General features: G+C 38.0%; 3 protein-coding genes across 6 annotated transcripts; 2 read left to right on the forward strand and 1 right to left on the reverse strand.

Annotated features, from left to right (window-relative positions):
• Positions 1-138: 138 nt before the first annotated feature.
• On the forward strand, positions 139-3,948 carry LOC108612598 (protein FAM91A1). Its single transcript, XM_018005533.2, has 2 exons — positions 139-2,420; positions 2,482-3,948. The coding sequence occupies exons 1-2, from the start codon at positions 533-535 to the stop codon at positions 3,477-3,479; spliced, it is 2,886 nt and encodes a 961-aa protein (XP_017861022.1). The 5' UTR covers positions 139-532; the 3' UTR covers positions 3,480-3,948.
• Positions 3,949-4,087: 139 nt separating this feature from the next.
• Positions 4,088-7,728, forward strand: ppk5 (pickpocket 5). The gene is made up of 5 exons (XM_018005278.2): positions 4,088-5,482; positions 5,533-5,799; positions 6,213-6,423; positions 6,812-7,406; positions 7,478-7,728. Exons 1-5 carry the CDS (start codon positions 5,154-5,156, stop codon positions 7,636-7,638), a joined length of 1,563 nt encoding a protein of 520 aa, XP_017860767.1. The 5' UTR covers positions 4,088-5,153; the 3' UTR covers positions 7,639-7,728.
• On the reverse strand, positions 6,109-19,463 carry LOC108612400 (uncharacterized). Of its 4 annotated transcripts, XM_089468427.1 has the most exons (7): positions 16,600-19,463; positions 15,971-16,096; positions 14,088-14,339; positions 9,884-10,201; positions 9,135-9,186; positions 8,315-9,073; positions 6,109-8,244 (listed from the first exon to the last, which is right to left on the reverse strand). In XM_089468427.1, the coding sequence occupies exons 3-7, from the start codon at positions 14,280-14,282 to the stop codon at positions 7,889-7,891; spliced, it is 1,680 nt and encodes a 559-aa protein (XP_089324553.1). In that variant the 5' UTR covers positions 14,283-14,339; positions 15,971-16,096; positions 16,600-19,463; the 3' UTR covers positions 6,109-7,888. The 4 variants fall into 4 exon arrangements, with proteins under 4 accessions (XP_089324553.1, XP_089324554.1, XP_089324552.1 ...); XM_089468428.1 differs by lacking the exon at positions 15,971-16,096 and having other exon boundaries at positions 8,315-9,061; XM_089468426.1 differs by lacking the exon at positions 15,971-16,096.
• Between the last annotated feature and the right edge of the window lie 118 nt (positions 19,464-19,581).

The raw sequence follows: 19,581 nt of genomic DNA on the forward strand, positions 1-19,581 counted from the left end.
GCTATTAACTGTATACTACTGATTTCAAATGTAATGAAAATATTTTAATATATAGTATAGTATAGTAGTATAGTATTTAAAATAAATTTTCAATTTTCCAGCTAAAATTATTTGTTTTCATTCTACGATAATTTACAAAACTATCCAGCTCACTTACAAGTTGCCAAACGAATCCAAGTGTCTGTGTGGCCATTTCAAGAAAGGGTGTTGTATTTTTCCAGTTAGAGTCCAGTATTTTTTAAAATCCAGTGCTGCTAAACGCGCGCGTACGAAAGTGAGCTGCCAGTCAGACGATTGTTTTTATCAGCTGTGTCTCATTTGCCTGCCTGCCAAAATAGAATAAGAACGACAAAACGTAACGAACGCGAAACGCAAACGCAAGAAAGAAAGTAAACACATCAGCAAATACATTCCATACTGGTTAAAACACAACATATAATGGCCAAAACTATTAAGAGGCAGCAACAACAACTAAACTGAGCACTGCGACAGGTAAACAAACCAGCGAAAAGAGCGTTCGCAGGTGGAGACGATGACGTCGATGGCGATGTCGACGTCAACGACTAAGACGACGGCGACAGAGGGTGGCAACTGCCAGTTGCAGTTGCAGCAGTGCGTGCGTGGAAATGTCCCTTGGCAGGAGCTGCCAGTGCATCTGCGCTCCGTGTTGCACAACAACCAGCGCGACTATGAGAAATACGTATTCAATTACAGCTTGAAGAATCAGCTTCGCTTCCGAGGCAATCTCGTCTCGAAGGTTTTTCGGCAGGAGCAGCGCTACTACGAGTTGCTCATCCAGAAGAATATCAATAGCCTGGGCGTATTTCCCTATCATCTCGCCGATATTGTGACCAAGGGTCTCCGCGTGACGCCCTTCAACTATTACCTAGATGTGCTCAGCCAGCTGCTGCGCAGCGACAAGAGCTACGACACGCTGCCCAATTTCACAGCTGCGGACTGTCTGCGAGTCCTGGGCATTGGACGCAATGAGTATCTGGCGCTAATTAGCGAATTGAAAACCCACACGCCGCGCACGCTGCTCTTCAGTGCCAAACCGAATCCGCTAGACTTTCTGCCACGTCTGCCCGTGCACATTCATATGGAGCCCTGGTGGCGCCTGGACATTGGCTATGTCCTGGAGTCGGACATACGCCTCGTGACGCCTGCCGAGCGCAGCCTGCTGGACGATCTCATCGACTTTGGCGCCCAGCCAACGGGCAAATGCGACTACCAGGTGGTGCAGAGCCTCTATCGCAAGGGGCTCATCTATCTGGATGTGCCGATTAGCGGTGAGGATCGCATTTGCATTCCACCGCTGCGCAATTTTGTCATGAATCGCGTTAGCGGTGATTACTTTGAGAATCTGCTCTACAAGATCTTCGTGAGCGCCGACGAGCACATGAGCATTGCGGAGCTGGCGCAGATGCTGCAACTGGAGTTGGATAGCGTGAAGCAGGCGATCAGCTTCATCTGCCGGCTCGGCTTTGCTCAGCGCAAACAGACGGAGCACGACTCGGCACAGCATCACGCCAGCTGGGCGGCCTACAACGAGCAGCAGCCGCCGCAGACGCCGCAAATAACGCCGCTCAACTACAACATGTACGCTCAAACTTTCGAGTTCGAGCAGCAGCAGCAGCAGTCGAGTCCCAAAACGCCCAAGCAGGAGAAGGACAAAGATAGCGACAAGGAGAAGGATAAGGACAAGGAGAAGGACAAAGACAAAGACAGCAGCTCAATTGGCTATCTCTCGTCCGATGGCAACACTAGCGACTTTAGCTTTGCCAACCTGACCACGCCCACAGCGCCCACACACAACAATGGCAACAACAGCGACGACCACGAGCTTAGCTCCGAGCTGGAAGAGGTCAGCGAGCGCACGACCACAACAAAACCTGGAGTTGGAGCAGCAGCAGCACCAGCACCAGCAGTCGGTGCTTCACCAAAGAGCGGCAAGCGCGTGGGCTTCTTGTTCGACTCCACGTTGACTGCATTCTTGATGATGGGCAATCTGTCGCCTGGGCTGAAGAATCACGCCGTCACCATGTTCGAGGTGGGCAAACTGTGCGAGGAGAGCCTGGACAGCTTTCTGGCCGAACTGGAGCAGGTCTCTCTGCTGGACGCCGAGGGCGAGGGCGATGTCTCACGGTACTTCGCACACGCCGTTATCTTACGCTCCACCATCTGTTCGTTGCGTCCGCTGCTGCCGGGTGGACTCGACCTGCTGCGACTGGAGTGCTTGGAGGGCCTCGATTGGCAGACGCGCGATCGTGTGCTCGAGAAGAAGTACAAGTTCATTGTATCGGCCACGCCGCTGACGGCCACGCTGAGTCATATGTTTAGCATTCCGTTTTTCGGACAGTTCGTACGCAGTTCCGACGCAATGCCCATGTGGAGCAAGCTGTTCTACAACCATATCACGGGTGAGTAGCGAGTTGCCCACTTGAGTCGGAGTCTAATTTGATTTCACTTCGCTCTCCGCAGGCTATGGACCGCCCAGCTTGCTGCTGTGTCGCGGCACGGTGCTCAAGACTCTGCCACGCCTCTTCCTGGGCTATGGCAAGCTGTTGGTGAACATACTCCATTCGGACGCCTATGTGCTCAACTCGGAGAACTTTCGCAATCTGAACGATCAGCTAAAGAACGGCTGCATCCTGCTGCAGGGCTACGGCATCCGTACGAGTGGCGAGCTGCACTACGAATCGTTTCCATTCCAGGCCACCGATGCGGGCCAGGCCAAGTGGGCCACACATCGAGCTGTGCAAAAGCTGTCCAGCCTTTTGGATTTGCGTCATCAGTGCGGCTACATAACATTTCTGAATACGGGCGTGCCCGATCTGGGCTGCGAGGAGTACGAGCTGCAGGTGAAGCTGAAGCTGCCGCAGCGCAAGCGTCAGACGCAGGGCGCCGCCGTCGCCTCCGCCAGCAAGTCAAACAGTGTGCCAAATGATCAGCTGACAAGCTTTCAGCTGAAGAGTCCCGACGAAAATCACTTCGCCACAACGCCCGAGCATGGGCCAGCTAACGAATACACCTCGGCGGACTGCACCCAGCTGCTGGCCAGCGAGCTGGCCAAATGCAATGACCACAGCAGCAGCAGTCGTGGCGATCTGCTCTCGCAGAGCTCTGTGGAGCTGCCCATTGGGGATGCGGCAGCCGAGCCGGAGCCAAACACCGAGGAGTGGACGCTGTTGGATGTGAACTTCGGTGTGCCGCTCTTCGATGTGGACACAAACACGCGCATCTGCGAACAGCTCGTCCGCCAGTTGAGCAGCGATGCCAATCTGCAGGCGCTGCCCGCTGCGGTGCAGCAGGCGCAGCAGCTGTTCCTGGAGTTTGTGCGTCAGTGCCTGCTGTTCGAGGACGATCCGTCGACGCCCGCCCAGCTGCGAGAGCCACTGCAGCCGGGCAAGGCGCTGCCCCATCCACGCATCAATTTGGCCTTTGAGAACGGACGCGTTGGCTACTGGAACGGTCGCTAAAGGCCGCCCAAACTTAATCTTCATGCATTCCTGCGGCCCGACCCAAAATCTTTTGCCCAGTGCAGCGTACAAGTATTTTGTTTTATTTTTGTGTTTCTGTTTCATTCTGTATGCTTTAGCCTGTGTTTGCTTAACACACGTTTATCAGCTTTGCCCCGGGCCTTGTACAGTTAGAGCTATATAGATATTTATTTAGAAAAATAAATACCTTATCAGTCCGCTACCCGCTAACACTTAGACCCAATTCATTCCCCCATTCCCCGCCTGCCTGCATATATTCCGTTGTTTATTAGTTCTGTAAGTTCGACCGAGGGGCAGTCTGCAATCAGAGGCAATGCAAACTCTTAACATACCATATACACACATATATATGTACACATACATACATACACACAAGCGTATATATATATTTAACATAAAATATATATGTCTGAATAAATGCAATTTTAAAAATTCTGTAAAATGTGAATGTATAACTGTATATATTATATATTTATTTATCATATATTTCCTCAATCAGGTAAAACTACGGGGGAGATAAGGAAGGTCTTATGAGAAATAATATGGGCTTGCGACTCGAACTATAACGAAAAACTGTTAATAAGAAATCCATTACAATCTAATTTTATTTTTATTAATTTCAGAGTGACTCATAGAGGTAGTTTCTATAATATAAAATAGTTTATATGTATATAAATGATTCATTGAATTCAGAGTATACAAAATATCTGCAAGGTGAGAACACGAGAATATAATAGAATTTAAAGACATAATAGCCCAATTGGTGCTAAGACTATTCCGGGTCATTATATGCATAATATTAAAAAAAAAAAAAAACAGGAAAACTGAGTGCCTTTAATTGAATTTCATGGAGTGTATTATATGATATAGATTTATGTATAAACGTAAAAGAAATATTCCAGTTTTACTTTTACATAAAAACTTATATTCGAACTGCAAATACGTAGAAGCTTTACTAACTGAGCCGAATAATAGTAATGAACAAACTTAGTTTACATATAGCTAATTTGGTTTTTATTTTTTTTTTATTTTGAGACATATTTTTTATTTCATGAATATATTTTTCCCCCTTCCATGTTATTTCCAGAACATTTTTGTAAACCTCGAAGAACTACAAATTAATTGATGTACATGCATATATACATATTATATAAGAATTCCAAACCATTAAGATAAAAAAGCAGGAAAATTTTACTTTAAAACATTAAAAAAATTTAATTAGATTGAAATTTAAAATTTTGTTCTCTTTGCTTTAACAAATTTGTATGGATTATATTATAGCCAATACATGCTTAAGATCTGTCTAAAGTAGCCTACTAGAAGCTATAGTTTATGTACAGCTACTTATTGTACACTAACTTTAGTTTATGTACAACTGTACATATATTTATTGTGCATAGATTTTAGTAATTAAACATCGACTAGTGCAACGCGAGTGATGCAAACTCAATCAACTTAGGTATGCCACCCTTTTTAGCTTTATTATTATCCAATCTATGCCTAACAGCCATTAAGACCTGTGTAATTAGATGTCAATTTAAGACTTACAAAAGAAAAAGCAAATCCATTAGTTAATTCATTTTAAACGTATTGCTCACCTATATAAGGAGGCCACCAAGTAGCTAGCGGAGATTTGTCTGCAATCCGTCGAAAATGTGGCTACGGAAAGTGCTGAAATTATGGTGGCAAAGCTTCGAGCGGAGGTCGAAGGAATTTCTGCGCAGCACATCCTTGCAGGGCTTGAAATATGTGTGGAACAACGAGCTGCCCGGCTGGGTGCAGCTCTACTTTGTGAAGGTGTTCATAGTGGCCGTCTATGTGGCCATCAACCTGGCCGTGAATGTGTTCCACAAGTGGCAGAGCACGCCCGTGATCATTGGCATTAGCCCAACGGTGACTGCGATACAGAGCATACCCTTCCCAGCGATAACTGTGTGCAGCATGAACAAGGCCAAGAGCTCCATAGTGTCCACATTTCAAAAGTACGTAACTCCCATAGATATCTGGAAATTGAATACTCAAGTTCCCTCAGTGGTTCGCTGGAGCACGCGATGCTGCAGAAGGCGTGCAACCAGGAATTCAATTACACTCGCTTCAGTTCCTTTAGGCCACGCCTCAAGCGCAATTCGTTTGCCGATTTCATTTTTAATATCTCGCACAAGTGCGACGAGATGATGGTCTCCTGCGAATTTGGCCAGAAGACTCTGCCCTGCACGGATCTATTCCGGGAGATCTACGTGGACGAGGGCCTCTGCTGCGTCTTCAATTTTCTGCATCCGTATTATTTATACAAGCACAGGTGGGAAATAATATGAACTGCAAGTTTTGATATAATACAAAATTAATTAATCTGAACATTTCTATTAAATTTTAAATGATTATTACTTGAGTTTTTAATTTTGATTATAAATAAATTTATATTTATTTTTAATATCTATAATAATTTTGATATTTTGTTTTAATTTATATTTGAGTTTATATTTTTTTTATTATAACCATAATTAAATTATTTATTTGTTTTTATTTTATAAATAAATGTAATTTTTGTTGTTGTGTGCTGTTATGAAATTTGGAATGTATATATTTTAATAAGAACAATTTCAATATATATATTTTATTGTTTTTGTATTGTAAAATAAGTATTTTTTATATTTGCATAAATTATTTAAATATTTCTTTACATTGAGATCATAATAATTTAGTTTCATTCAGTGACTCTACACTCCGTGATTATACTTCCTCCAAGGGTCTTTCGGATATTGCTGTAGATTGGAATCCCATCACGGGCTATCCAAAATATTTACCTGCTGGATATTATCCCCGTCCAGGTCTTGGCATGGGCATTTATAACGGTCTGAAAATTGTGCTCAATGGGTTTACAGACGAGTATTATTGCTCCTCAACTAATGGACAAGGATTTAAGGTTTGGATTTTTATTATAATCAAGATTGTATAAAAAATCGTAAATCGCAGTAGAATAGAGATGAGAGTACAAATATTGATATATAAGTACAATATCATGATCAAAAAATCGTAAGTCGTAGTAGAATGGAGATGAGAGTAAAAATTTTAGTATATACTATATCATGAGTTCATCTTCTAAACGGTATGCATACTTTTATGATCCCTTAATATTTTTGATGCATCATTATCATATTTATTTTACAAACGCTGAGGTAGAGTGTACGTTTCTTTAATCGCTTCGTATACTCTATAGCTCTATAGTTATTTATTGATACACATTCATTCTAATGATTCTAAGATATCTATTTGTATATCTCTATAGATGTATACTCTCCCTTATACCCTAGGTACTTCTATACAACTCCATCGATCAGCCGCGCTTAAAGGAATCTGGATTACCCATCATGCTAGGTCACGAAACCAACTATCGCATCGTGCCGAATAGCTATGAAGCTGTCCCATCCATACGCAACATCGATCGCATGACGCGAAAATGTATTTTCAGTGATGAGCAGAAGCTCCTCTTCTACAAGTACTACACACGGCGCAACTGCGAGGCAGAGTGTGATGCGATCTATTTCCTAAGGCTCTGCGACTGCATACCCTATTACCTGCCCTTGATCTATCGCAATGCCACCGTTTGCCATGTCGCCCACTTCGATTGCGTGAATCGGGCGGAGCTCGGGAATGCGGATGGCGAGAGTACGGAGTGCAAGGAACTCTGTCTCACTGGCTGTCACGATGTCACGTACTTTCCCAATGCGTTCAGCATACCCATCATTCCTTTCCAGCAAGATAGTGTTAGCTCTCAGGGCGATTTCTTTAAAAACTTCTCAACGGATTTCATTGTTACGAACTTGGCGATAGTTAACTTCTATCACGACGACAATTACTTTCGCAGCCATGTGAGATCCTCCTACACGGGTCTCACGGAATATATGTGTGAGTGGAACTGGATCTTAAGAATCTATTATACTATATATTAATAATGCGATATATTTGCTGTGTTTTAGCTTTAACTGGTGGCATTATGAGTCTGATGTTTGGTTTTAGCGTAGTTTTCCTTGCGGAACTATTCTACTTTATCTTTCTGCGCTCACTCTTCCAGTACATACAGCATTGGTCACCAAATCGTCGAAATCGGGTTAATATGCAATACTCGGATGAAAATTAAAATGAAAATATGGGAGAATTAATGTAAACTAAAAATACAAGTATTATTTAAATTAAATAAATAATATTTTATAATTAATATAACTGTATATAGATAATTGATATACTTCTATTTTTAATATTTATTAAATTTTTTTTTTCCTTCATCTTTCCAGTTTTAATTCTCTTCACTTAGCTTCATTTAAATTGATCTAATTTACATTTTGCATTTGGATTTGTATGGCTTCTGTAGCTTTTGCAGAGCCCCTGGCCTAGGGATACGCCTCGACGTCCAGTGGGGAGCTGGAGGGAGCTGCTCCCTCCGCCAACTGCTTGGCGGCCTGGCCCAGTGTCCGGTGGCGGTGCGAGGCGAGCTGAGCGCGCGAGAGGACGCTGCAATCGCAGGTGGTGCAGTGGTAGTGCGTGTGCCGCTGCGCATAGGTGCAGCCAGGTGAGTCGCAGGGCTCGTTGCTGGCGATCTTCCGGAAGCCGGCCGAGCGCACGTACTCCAGTCGCAGGTGCAGCCGCCGATGGGCCACCACCTTGTTGGAGTCGGTGCAGACGTAGTCGCACTTACGGCAGTGGAAGTGCGAGGACTTCTTGGGCGCGCCCAACGCCAGGCTGTCGTCTGTGAATGAAGAAGTTCTCGCATTAGCAGGAGAAGTGAGAGTGCGCGGAGGATTCGCCTGCCCACCTACCTGCCGCACCTGCTGCCGTCGCCTGCGTGGCATAGCAGCAGTCTGGCACGCCGCAGCGCATGTTCGCGCGATACTGGCGAAAGTCCTCGCCCATGAGGCTGTCCATCCGCTCGTGCCGCGCCGTGTGCTGCACGAAGCGCGTCTTGTCGCAGAAGCTGTAGTGGCAGTCGCGCCGATTGCAGTGGAAATGCGACTGGTGATTGCGGTAGCCGCAGCGCTCGAAGCCGCAGTCCTCGTTGAAGCGGAACTTGAGATAGCCCGTGGGTATGTCCTGATCCCTGGCGCGCTTGCCAGCAGCGCGAGCGGCCGTTGGGGCCGCTGCAGCTGCAGCTGCTGGCACCGTCTCCTCTGCCGCTGCGCCCGTTGGGGCTGTGGCTGAGGCTGCTGCTGCGGCCGCTGCTGCTGCTACGGCGCCCGCTGCCGCCGCATTGATCAGCAGCATCTTCTGCTGCGCCGCATTCTCCAGCAGCAGGCGCATGTCCAGCGCAGCGGGTTGGCTGGCCGCAGCCAGGAAACTGGGCAGCAGCACCTGCCGCTGGTACAGGTCGAGCAGCTGCTTGAACTGCAGCAGCTTCGTCTCCGGCTCGCCACGCCCACTCGCTGAGACCGCTGCGCCGGTGCGCATGCTCAGATCCTCCGGCTGATCCGCACTGCAATCTGCGCTGGGCAGCGAGCCGTATCTGCCGGAGTTGTCCGTCAACTCCGCAGCTTGAGCCGAGCTGGCGTTCTCTGGATAGAAAGTGCCCGCTGCACGAACCACTAGAAGGAGGCATATTTCTAGAAAATCATTTATCATGTATGGTATATAGAGGTTACTTACCAGAAACTCGCTCCACGGGCTTGCCGACTGCAGCTGGCTGCGTGAACATCAGCTGTAATTAAAGAAAAAAACATTAATAAGCATTTTATATATTGATGTTGATGAATAATGTTATATTAATATAGAATATATTTTTCAGGTTTGTATTAATCTATAATAATCTAATCCTAAGATAATTACTCAAAGAATACAATTTTAAGGATCTATCTTCATAGTCAAGTTGTTATAGTCTATTAAGTAAAGTTTCTATAGATGTATAAATATGCTCACATGTCCATAAGTATCATATATTTTAATATAGGATAATACTTAAAAAAAAAAATTTTTTTTCTTTTTATTTGCAATGTGTCTTGTACAAATCAATAAGCAAATCTTTAAACTATAACTATAAACGAAACAGACTTTTAATACAAGATTTCTGCAAAAAAAAAAAAAAATAAATAAATAAACTAAAAATTTAGCTAGGAAGTCAGAATCCTAGACGTACGCTTTCTTGCTTTCCAGCTTTCGGAAAAAAATAATAATAAATAAATAAATCTGAAAATCTATAGAACTACCACAGGAATTATCTTAACAATATTTTTGGAAAAGTAAAAAAAAAAAAAAATATATATATATATATATATATATATATATATATATATATATATATATATATATATAAATAATGTGCTTTTCATATTTGTTAGTAATAGACATTGAAATAAAATCAATCTATTTTAAAGAATAATAAATTCTGGTTCACTCACCGGAACTGGCGATCTATCCCTATCAGGTAATTCCCTCGTCGATGTTCTTTCTGTAGAAGGACTGGCACTGCGCACATTTGCGGGACTTCTGTGTAGATCCACAGTCCAAACGCGGGCTCTCTTTCTGCTACGACTAGGTGTGAGATCTGTTGCAGTCGATTCCCCAGCGCCAGCGCCAGCCCCAGCCCCAGCCCCAAGTCTCAAGGCAATGGGACGCTCTTCGGCTGCATCTGAGGAACTTGCCAGGCCGCAGCCAGAGGATGGATCATTTTTTTCCAACTTGAAACTGGTGAAGATGGCCTGAGGTGACTGCTGAGCCTGAAAAGATAAAAGATAATTCATGAATGATAGATAATAGATAAAGATCATTACTTATATGTTAAAGTAGTTACATAATAAATATATTTTTCTATAGCGGAAATAGTTCAGATCTGGTTAAACTTCTAGTTCAGTGAGATCATTTGAAGTATTTATTTTTATAGGGATTATATTGTAAGTCTCGACTATTGCTAAATTATTGGTAATCTCTTCTTGCAGCCCCCTCGAAAGTTGTGGGCGGTGTTTCATTGAATTTCTTTGGCATTGCTGTACTTGAGGTTGTCTTTGTTGTTGTTATAATTGTTGTTGTGGTAGTTGTTGCTTTTGTCATAGTTTCGGATTTATGACAAACAGTCGCAACCAGTTTATTATTTCCGAAATTACTGTTAATGTTTATTGTTGGCCCAAAATGTCACTATTTAAATTTTGTTCACGCATCAAAATCAATAATAAAAAAATATATATATAAAAAAAATAAGCGCATAAACAAAATAAAAACCAAATACAAAAAGAGAAACCATAAAGAAGCAAAAAGGAAATCCAACCTTTGAATACCCTTACCACAAATGGTCAAACGAAAGTCTTGAAGAAAATTTCGAAATATTTTACAATTTATTAAAAATACTTGAAATGAATCTCATAAATTCCGATATTAATAATTTAAAAATATATTTAAAAAAAAAATTATGTCACATAAAATCAACTAAACCTTTATAGAGCATATAAAAATAGTTATGACTCGAGGGCATCTATAATTAATAATTACTCCAAAAGATTGAAAAAAAAAGACAATGAAACGTGTTTGGCTTTACCTGATCAGTTGTCGCACTCACACACACACACACATACACAGAGAGACATGCGTATGAGCACACGCATACACACCCGCATATATAGAGCCATTCATATAAGTACACACACCTTATATGATTAAATACAATATATAGAAGTTATTGTAGTTGTTTCGTTCCTTTTAATCGTCGCATTCGACGGGCGGCTGATGGCGGTCAGAGAGGGTCGCCACGAAACTAATGCAACAGCCTATCCATTTAATGATAGAGTAGAGTATCAGAAATTTATATTACAGATTGATTTCTTTATTTCCAAGAATTTGTAGGCTTTACTTTATGAGTTTACAATTTCATTTCATATCCAAATGTTCTTATTTTTGTGTAGTCTTCCTTTTGTAATAAATCTCACTCGTTGTCTCTTTCTATTTCCGGTTGATCTATATACATATTTATTTCTTTCTTTTTAAAATGACACTCTCTTTCTCCAAATTTGTCCTCCATTTCTCAGTCTCTCTCTATATATATCTCCTTCTCTCTCTGTATCTCTATTTCTCTCTCTCTCTATGTCTATATCTCTTTCTCTCTACCTCACTCTCTCTGTCTCTCCTATAATCCGTCTCTAGCTCCCTTTCCTATTAGTTTCCTATATTTCTCTCTAAATCACTATCAATGTTTTCTCCCTTAATCTCATTCGTACTTAATTTTATATACTTCGCACTCTGATGCTGATATTTTAACTTCATGTTTACTATAAGAGAGACTTGGCAAAAATAGGGTCTATAGATTATGATGTGTACGGCTTACGTTAATTAGTTAAAGAGTATTTCTTGGTTTTGGTTTTCGTTTATATACAATTATCTAAATATTCCACAAAGCCCATTCTCAAATTCAAATCTCTTATGACTATATACATACTAATATTATAAATCCGAAATATCAGTAACCGTATTCTTGTTAAATTTCAAGTTCCACTCATAGCTCTTCCTCTTAGCCCTATCCAAGAAGCCCTCAAATGTAGGTCTCTAGTACCGCTCAGTCCTCAATAGCGTCGCCAGCTAACATATTTCCCAAAAAACAATCAAAATAATAATAATAATAAGAAAAGTAAAAAAAAAAAGAGAATACCGCAAAAGGCAATGGACAAAATATTTATTCAAATTATTCGATTCACACCGACAAAATAAACGACTCTCACAGAGAGCCCCAAGTACAATTGTGTGTACTTGGCCAACACCTGCCCCCCTCCCCTTCTAGACCCCCTCTGTCCACCGCCAATCACTGCCTGGGCCCGCGTCACTAGAGGCTGACGCGTGGGCTGTGTAATCGTAGCTATGTATTTGTGTGTGTGCGCGTGTGTGTGTGTGTGTTTGTGTGTGTGCCGACAAACTGGGCTCAAAAATGTAGAAATTATGAAAATGACAGTTAAAAGCACAAAACGTTCGACGAGCTCCACTGTCTCGCTGGTGGGCGGTGTGGTGCGGTGTGGCAGGGGAGGCGTGGCCACAGACACAGGCAAGTGAAATAAATGCGGAAACACTCGTTGTCAATATTAATATGACGAATATGGCAAAAACCAAATCCGAAAAACTCAATTCAACACACGGCACATAAAATGCCGCATTAGGAGCCCCATCGATGCCTGATGGCACCCTCTACTGCCCCTCACCACCCCGCCCACCCCCCTCCCTTCTGGTAACCCATTGCGACGCGACGCAGCACGCAAATAGGCGCAAATTCCTAATTACAATGAGTGTGTGAGAGTGCGATTGAGTGTGTGAATGCATGTGCGAGAGTGTGTGTGTGTGTGTGTGTGAGAGTGTTAATATGCATTGGCATTAGCTAGGGCGCGTCGCGAACTAGACAAACCGAAAAAGAACATCGAGACGAAGAGAAAGACAAAGTAGAAATCCTATTTATAGAACGATGAACTAAAAAAGAGCTATACAAATTATTGATATAAGCTAAATGTATAATAGATATACATAGATATTAATATATATATATATAAATTAAAACACTTTTCGCCTCGTACTCGATAAAGCATTAATTCTTATCAGCTGGAATGCAGCGTTGCAGATTAACTATTGTATAAAATATTTATATTAAAATTAGTAACAAGCCATTTTCAATGAGAAATGCCCATATATTATAATTGAAAAAAAAAAAAAAAATAATAATTATATTTTTTATGAATAAAATTATTTAAATTATAGTCGTCGTTTGGAATTCATAGCAGAACTATAAAAATACTGCAAATGAATTTACAAATTTTAAATTACTTAAAATTTTAAAATTCTACAATACAAAAGTATTAATATAAATAATTAATTTAATTAATTTAAATTAATTAATTAATTAAATTAGTAATTCATTTAAATGTCAACTAAATTATAACAATAGTAATTTAAATGCGTTTATTTATTGAAAATCTTAATAAATAATTTTAGCTGTCATATTACAGTGACTTAAAAGACTGAAAATGTAGAGAAAGCCAGCGAGCATTAATAACCTAATAGTATATATAAAATACTATCAAAAGGAATTTGAAAAATAATTAAAAGTTAAAATATCATCAGTTAAATAAGCTAAATTAAAGTCTGATAATGTAGAAAATGTTTATTCTAATATTAATGTTAACATAAACTTTTGATATAAAATATCATCAAACTCAGAAATTAAGTAAACAAATATATAGATATATCATTATTAAAATTGTAATATACAACCCTTAAATATAAAAATAAAACAATAAATAATACTAAATAAAATTAAAAAGCTACATAATACTGTGTATTTTAATATAAAACGTAAATTAAATTAAAAATAACACTAGTTCAAGTAGCAATATAAAATATAATAACTTAAATATAAATGAAATAAAACTAATACTAATGTAAATTTTAATATAAAATCTCATCACATATTTAAAACTAATACTAATGTAAATTTTAATATAAAATCTCATCACATATTTATAATCAAAATACAAATAATACTTATGTAATTTTAATTATAATAATTTGAATATAAAATATACTCTCTAAATATAAATCAAATAATAAATAATATAATAATTTAAAATAGATCTCACTTACGCTCTTATAGACTTCCACAAATCGATTTTTGGGCGGTCTGCCGCGCTTGCGATTGAAGAATCCGTCGATTGATGTGATTTGTGTGGCCAGAGTTGGCGGCGGCGGCGGCTCATCGCAGCTGGCCGTGGACGTGGGCGTGGCACTTGACTCCACTGGCTCGTTGCTGTTGTTGTTGCTGCTGCTGCTGTGCTCCATGCCGCACCCGCTGGAGCTGGAGCTGGAGCTGAGGCTGTCTAGGGTTAAGGGCACGTGCTAAAAAAAAAAAACGTAAAAGAAAACAAAGCAAAGCGGGGCCAAACAAGTGTTAATTTCAATTGCAAATTGATATGTTGGGAATGCAATTGGCAATTGAGCAGGTAATGCCAACAAAAAAGTTGCCAAGAAACATGCAGAAAGCGAGTCATGGCCCAAAGAGGGGGCCAACGGTACCTGCGCCAGGCGCCGCCAGTCAGCAAAATGAGTAACCAAAATGACAAAAAAAAAAAAATGAAATGAAATGAAATTGAAAAACAAACAAACAACATTGGGACCCGCTTCTAGGTAGAGCCCTGGCCAATACTTGGCTAATCGATCGGTTCAAATTGCACAAACTCAAAACTCAAGCTCAACTCTCGACCCGGTTGAAAGACCTGCCCCCTTGCAGTTGGCCAAGTTATTCGTCAGAACATCTCTCCCTCTCTCTCTCTCTCTCTATCCCTCTCTCTCCCTCTTCTTCTCTATCGCAGCACTGCATCTGGAGGCCACCAGCACTCAGGGAGGCAGCCTCTGCTCGGCCTGGGCTTCCACTTCCACGAACTGTTTGCATATGGATCTTCTCCAGCTTTCAGATTGCATAAATGTTATGAATGCAGTTTTTTGCATTTTCTTTTGAGGAGCAACTATGCAATAATTCGGATGGAGTTTTTTTGTGGAAAAATATTTGAATGGAATTCTATTATTATCTATTTATAGATTTTGGATAAATATTAATTGTAAAAAAAATTTTAGCTGGGCTTAAATATTTATATGAAATATAATTATATATATATATATAAATATATATACATCGCACAGTAATAAAAAATGTGTGTATACATATAAAATATAAAATAAAATAAATAAATGAACAGTATATAAACTAAAAAATAACAAAAAAAAAAAAAAAAGTGCAAAAACATTATTTTAATGAATGTATAAATAAATAAACTATAAATATAATATAATAATATAATATACATAGAATAATAGTCGAAAAATAATATAAATAAGTAGTACTTCTACATTTTATTAATAAGAATATTAAAACAAACTAGAAAATAAATAAATAAATATAAATTTATAAAAATAATAATAATTATACGATGCATCTACCAAACCATTTTTTTTTTTAAATAAATATATAAATTTTGTTCATGGTACTTCTGCGTATATATTTGCAACTTTTAATAATTTACAAAGATACATATGCATATATGTATATTTAAAATATTTTCTACACTTTACACAAATTCAGTCTATCATTAGAATATAATATTTTATATTCTAATATTCTTAGAAAATGTAATTTATATTTTATTCGTAGTATTGTTATTCGTATTATGGTTTTTCCTGATTTTTGTATAGATGTCAACTTTAATCCTTGCTTAAATGAATGTAAGTGTCGTTATACTATATTTAATAAATATAGACAAATATTCCATATTTTACGATGACCATAACATCCATGGAAACGCCCAACAAATTCCGAAAGTATAATACAGCTTTAAACTTAATTGTTTATAGGAAGCTCTTTCTTATTATTATTATTATTTTTAAGAATTATTATAATTAAGAATCGCTTCGAAAATAATACAGAGGACTCGAAATTAGTTTATAGCTTAACAATTGATAATCTAAAAACTCACATAATGTTTTTTTTTTTCTTCGTCAAGAACTTTGATTGCAATCACATGGAATTTCCATTTTGTGTGTAATTAGTGGAGCTGAAGCTGAGCTCCATTGTTTATGAGCTGGGCAAATGTGAAACTTATCTAGTGGGCGATATTGTCAATTACTTGAAGTTGACTAATTGGATTTGAGCCAAGTCCTGCATGGAGTTAAGCCTGGCAGATGGCCTGGCATCGATTAGCTAATTTTAGCCAAGTTCTGGCGGAGGCTGGGGCTGGGGCCTGGGGCTGGGCGCGTCTGCAGTTCCTGCAGATAGACGATCTCAGCAGGCGACTATTCCGACTCATTTATTGGTATCCATATGAATTACTTATGCACACACACATATACACACACAGAAAGTAAGAGAGAGAGAGAGAGAGAGAGAGAGCTAGAGATAGGGAGGGAGAGGCACTCATTAGTCTTGGCTCAAAGAAATGCCGCAACATGAAACCGAATGTGAATGCACAAGACTTAACAAAAGACTAGATTTCTGAGATTACGTTGACATTTTGGAAGGGCAAGAGCAGCTCAGCTTATCTGCCATACATATCACACACTAACACACACACATACACGGCATGATATAGAGCCTGATTGCACCTACCTATCATAGAACTAGCATTATTTTCGCTCGAAAAGCTCAGTCTGTTACAATTGTTCGGAAATCCAATAAGAAAGAGCAATGACGACGACGACGACAACAACACAGGTACACGCGAATCACGGCGAATTGAGCAACGGCGCAGCGAAAACGCGTCTTCTACGGCCAAGCAACGTTGAACGAATGACGAAGCCTGCGCGCACAAGCAGTTGTTCAAGCCGAGCTGCAACACGAGCTTGCTTGCTCTCAGCTGATTGGCTCAATGAAAAGCTTCATGAGGATCGAAAAGTTGCGCAAGTGTGCGTTGGAGCGAGAGCTGCTATTGGTTGCAGCGTGTCTGACTGAGTGTGTGTCACTGCTTAGGGAACTTAGCTCAGACAAGAACCAAAAGCTTTTACACGCCGTTCAAATAAAAAGCAGTTTGATTTTCACATTTAAAAAATTTATTTTTTTTTTTGTATTTTTTATTTTTTTTATTCAACTTTTACACAGAGAAAAATGAAATTGCAGTTTTTTTTTGCATTTGTTTCGTTTTGTTTATATATATATATATGTATATATATTTTTGTCATATTTTGATTAATTAAAATTTGTTAAATTGCTAGAATTTGTTAAGCGCTACTAAAGTTTAAATTTGTTGTTTTACATACACACGTGTATATATAATATTGATTTTTTGTTTTGTTTTTGTTTGCATTTGCTTTGTTTTTCCTCATCTTTCCTTCTTCTTCTTCTTTAGGCCTTAACGCTTTTCACTTGATTTTTGTAGATATAATATATGGAAATTGTTAAACATTACTTAGTCACGTGTATATATATATATATATATATAAATATATATATATATATATATATATATATATATTCATGCGTAGCTACTTGATTTACAACATTGAGTTCTTATCAACTTTTGTTAACTTAAGTTAAGTTTAGATTTTTTTCTTCTTCGTCGTGTTTTCTTGGTCTGATGAGAAAGAAATGACAATACACTGAAAGAAACTCGAGTGGAGTTTAGATTTAACCATGGCATCTTTAAATTTTTGTGATTGTATCCGAGTCTTTGCAACAAAATTTTCATTTCCTTTTCTTTTTCGTTTCCCAAAACAAATTTCAACATCAAAAATTTTGAATATATTTTTTCTTTTTATAATATTAATTATTTTCGTTTTTTGAAATTAAGGGTTTTCAGTATTTAAATCACATGGTGGGATAATCGCTTAAATACATAAGATTATTAATTTTTTTAGTTTTTAGTTTTTATATAATGAGTGTGTGGAATGTGTGAAGTGATTTGAGGGTCTTCGAGTTGGGTTTCTCTTTTAAGTATTTGATGTGCTCTGCTCTAAAAATATTTTGAAGAAGAATTTACTAGTATTTTGTTTACGTGTACTTTGCTTTATAGATATATATATATATCGATTTTTTACTTGAGGCGTTTTCTAATTGATTGATTATTGTTTAAAGTTCTTTTGTTTTTCATTGAATGCATTAATTGGTTCCCTTTTAACACACACACATACGTATTATCATATATATATATATACGTGTATATATATATATATATATATAGGAGTATGTAAAAATTCTACACACATACATATATATAACTCTATCCATAGTTTGGTATTTAGTTTTATTCCTTTTCTTTAACCATATATCATTATTGTTTACAAATACTTTGAGGAGCACTGGACGTGTCTAAGATTCTTCATCATCTTCTTCTTCTTTTCCTATACATCCATCCATTGAAGAACGTGGAAATCAAAAAACAAAAAGAAAAAACATTTAAAGCGTTGCATACTACTTTTTTTTTTTTAAAATATTATTATTTTTTAAGCCTGGCGTAAAGTAAAAAAAAAAAAGAAAAACACATTTAATTTTGTTTTGTTTCTTTTAGCTCTACAAATTAAAAGTTTTTACATTTATTAATACTCTATTAAAAAAAGAAAAAAACAAAGGAAATTAAATTTGTCAACTGTTTTTTTTTTTGCTTTAGTTTTCTATTTGTTGTTTGTTAATTATTAAATAGATCACATTCATGGTTCTATTTCTTTCACTTGCTTGCGTAGTTTTTTATGTTCACATTTGTTTTAAACTTGTTTCTTTTACGTTAAATACATTAAATACGCTTAGAAATTGCGTTTTGTGTTTTTGTTGTGTTATATTTACATGTGTATTTTATATTTATTAGTTTTAGTTTGCTTGTAATGTTAAACAAAGTGTAAAGAAAATGCGTATTTTGTTTTTTTTCCTCATGTGTGTGTATGTTTTTTTTTTCTACTTTAATATGAGTTTTTTTTTTTTAGTTTTAGTTTTTAAATTAAATATCCTTGCAGTATTTATTGTTTGTATATTTTTGCGGAATAAGAATTCTATTTTTGGGGAAATATTTGTTACTATTGTTTTTTTTGTTTGTTTGATTATTGGGTTCTATAAATGTTTAATTAGTTTTTTATTTCTATAAATTTTGTTTTGCTTTTTTAGATTTAAGCTGCAAGCTGCAAGGATTTTTGTATGTAGCGAGATCTTTTTTGGGTGTTTTTTTTTTGTGTTTTTTATTGATTAAAGTATAAATAAATTCTGTTTGTTGCACATGCGTGTGTTTTTATGAGTGTGTGTGTGTATTGTATGTAAATTGTTTAAATGTATTTTAGCTTAAATTTGTCAAATACTTGTTTTACGGCTTGAAATGTTTTTCTTTTGTGTTTTTTTTTTTTGTTGTTTTTGCAGCTATAAAAGTTTTGAAATCGGCTTTTAGAATTTGTTTTAGTTATTAATTTTTTAATTTGTAATTTGTATTTTACGCTACGCTATAAATTATTTTAAAATTTATTAACACAGATGACTTTATAGATTTCTTTTCCCAAACATTTTGCTTTTACAAATTTCTTCCATTCTTTAGCATTCAAATTGGATTTTCTTTCTCTTACTTTCCTTTAAATTTTACTCACAAATACATTTAGCTGCCCCACTGTATATTAAGCA

The sequence above is a fragment of the Drosophila arizonae genome, chromosome 4 (genome assembly GCF_054131065.1).
Source record: "Drosophila arizonae isolate 15081-1271.41 chromosome 4, UAZ_ARI_1.0, whole genome shotgun sequence".
NCBI classification, from domain to species: domain Eukaryota; kingdom Metazoa; phylum Arthropoda; class Insecta; order Diptera; family Drosophilidae; genus Drosophila; species Drosophila arizonae.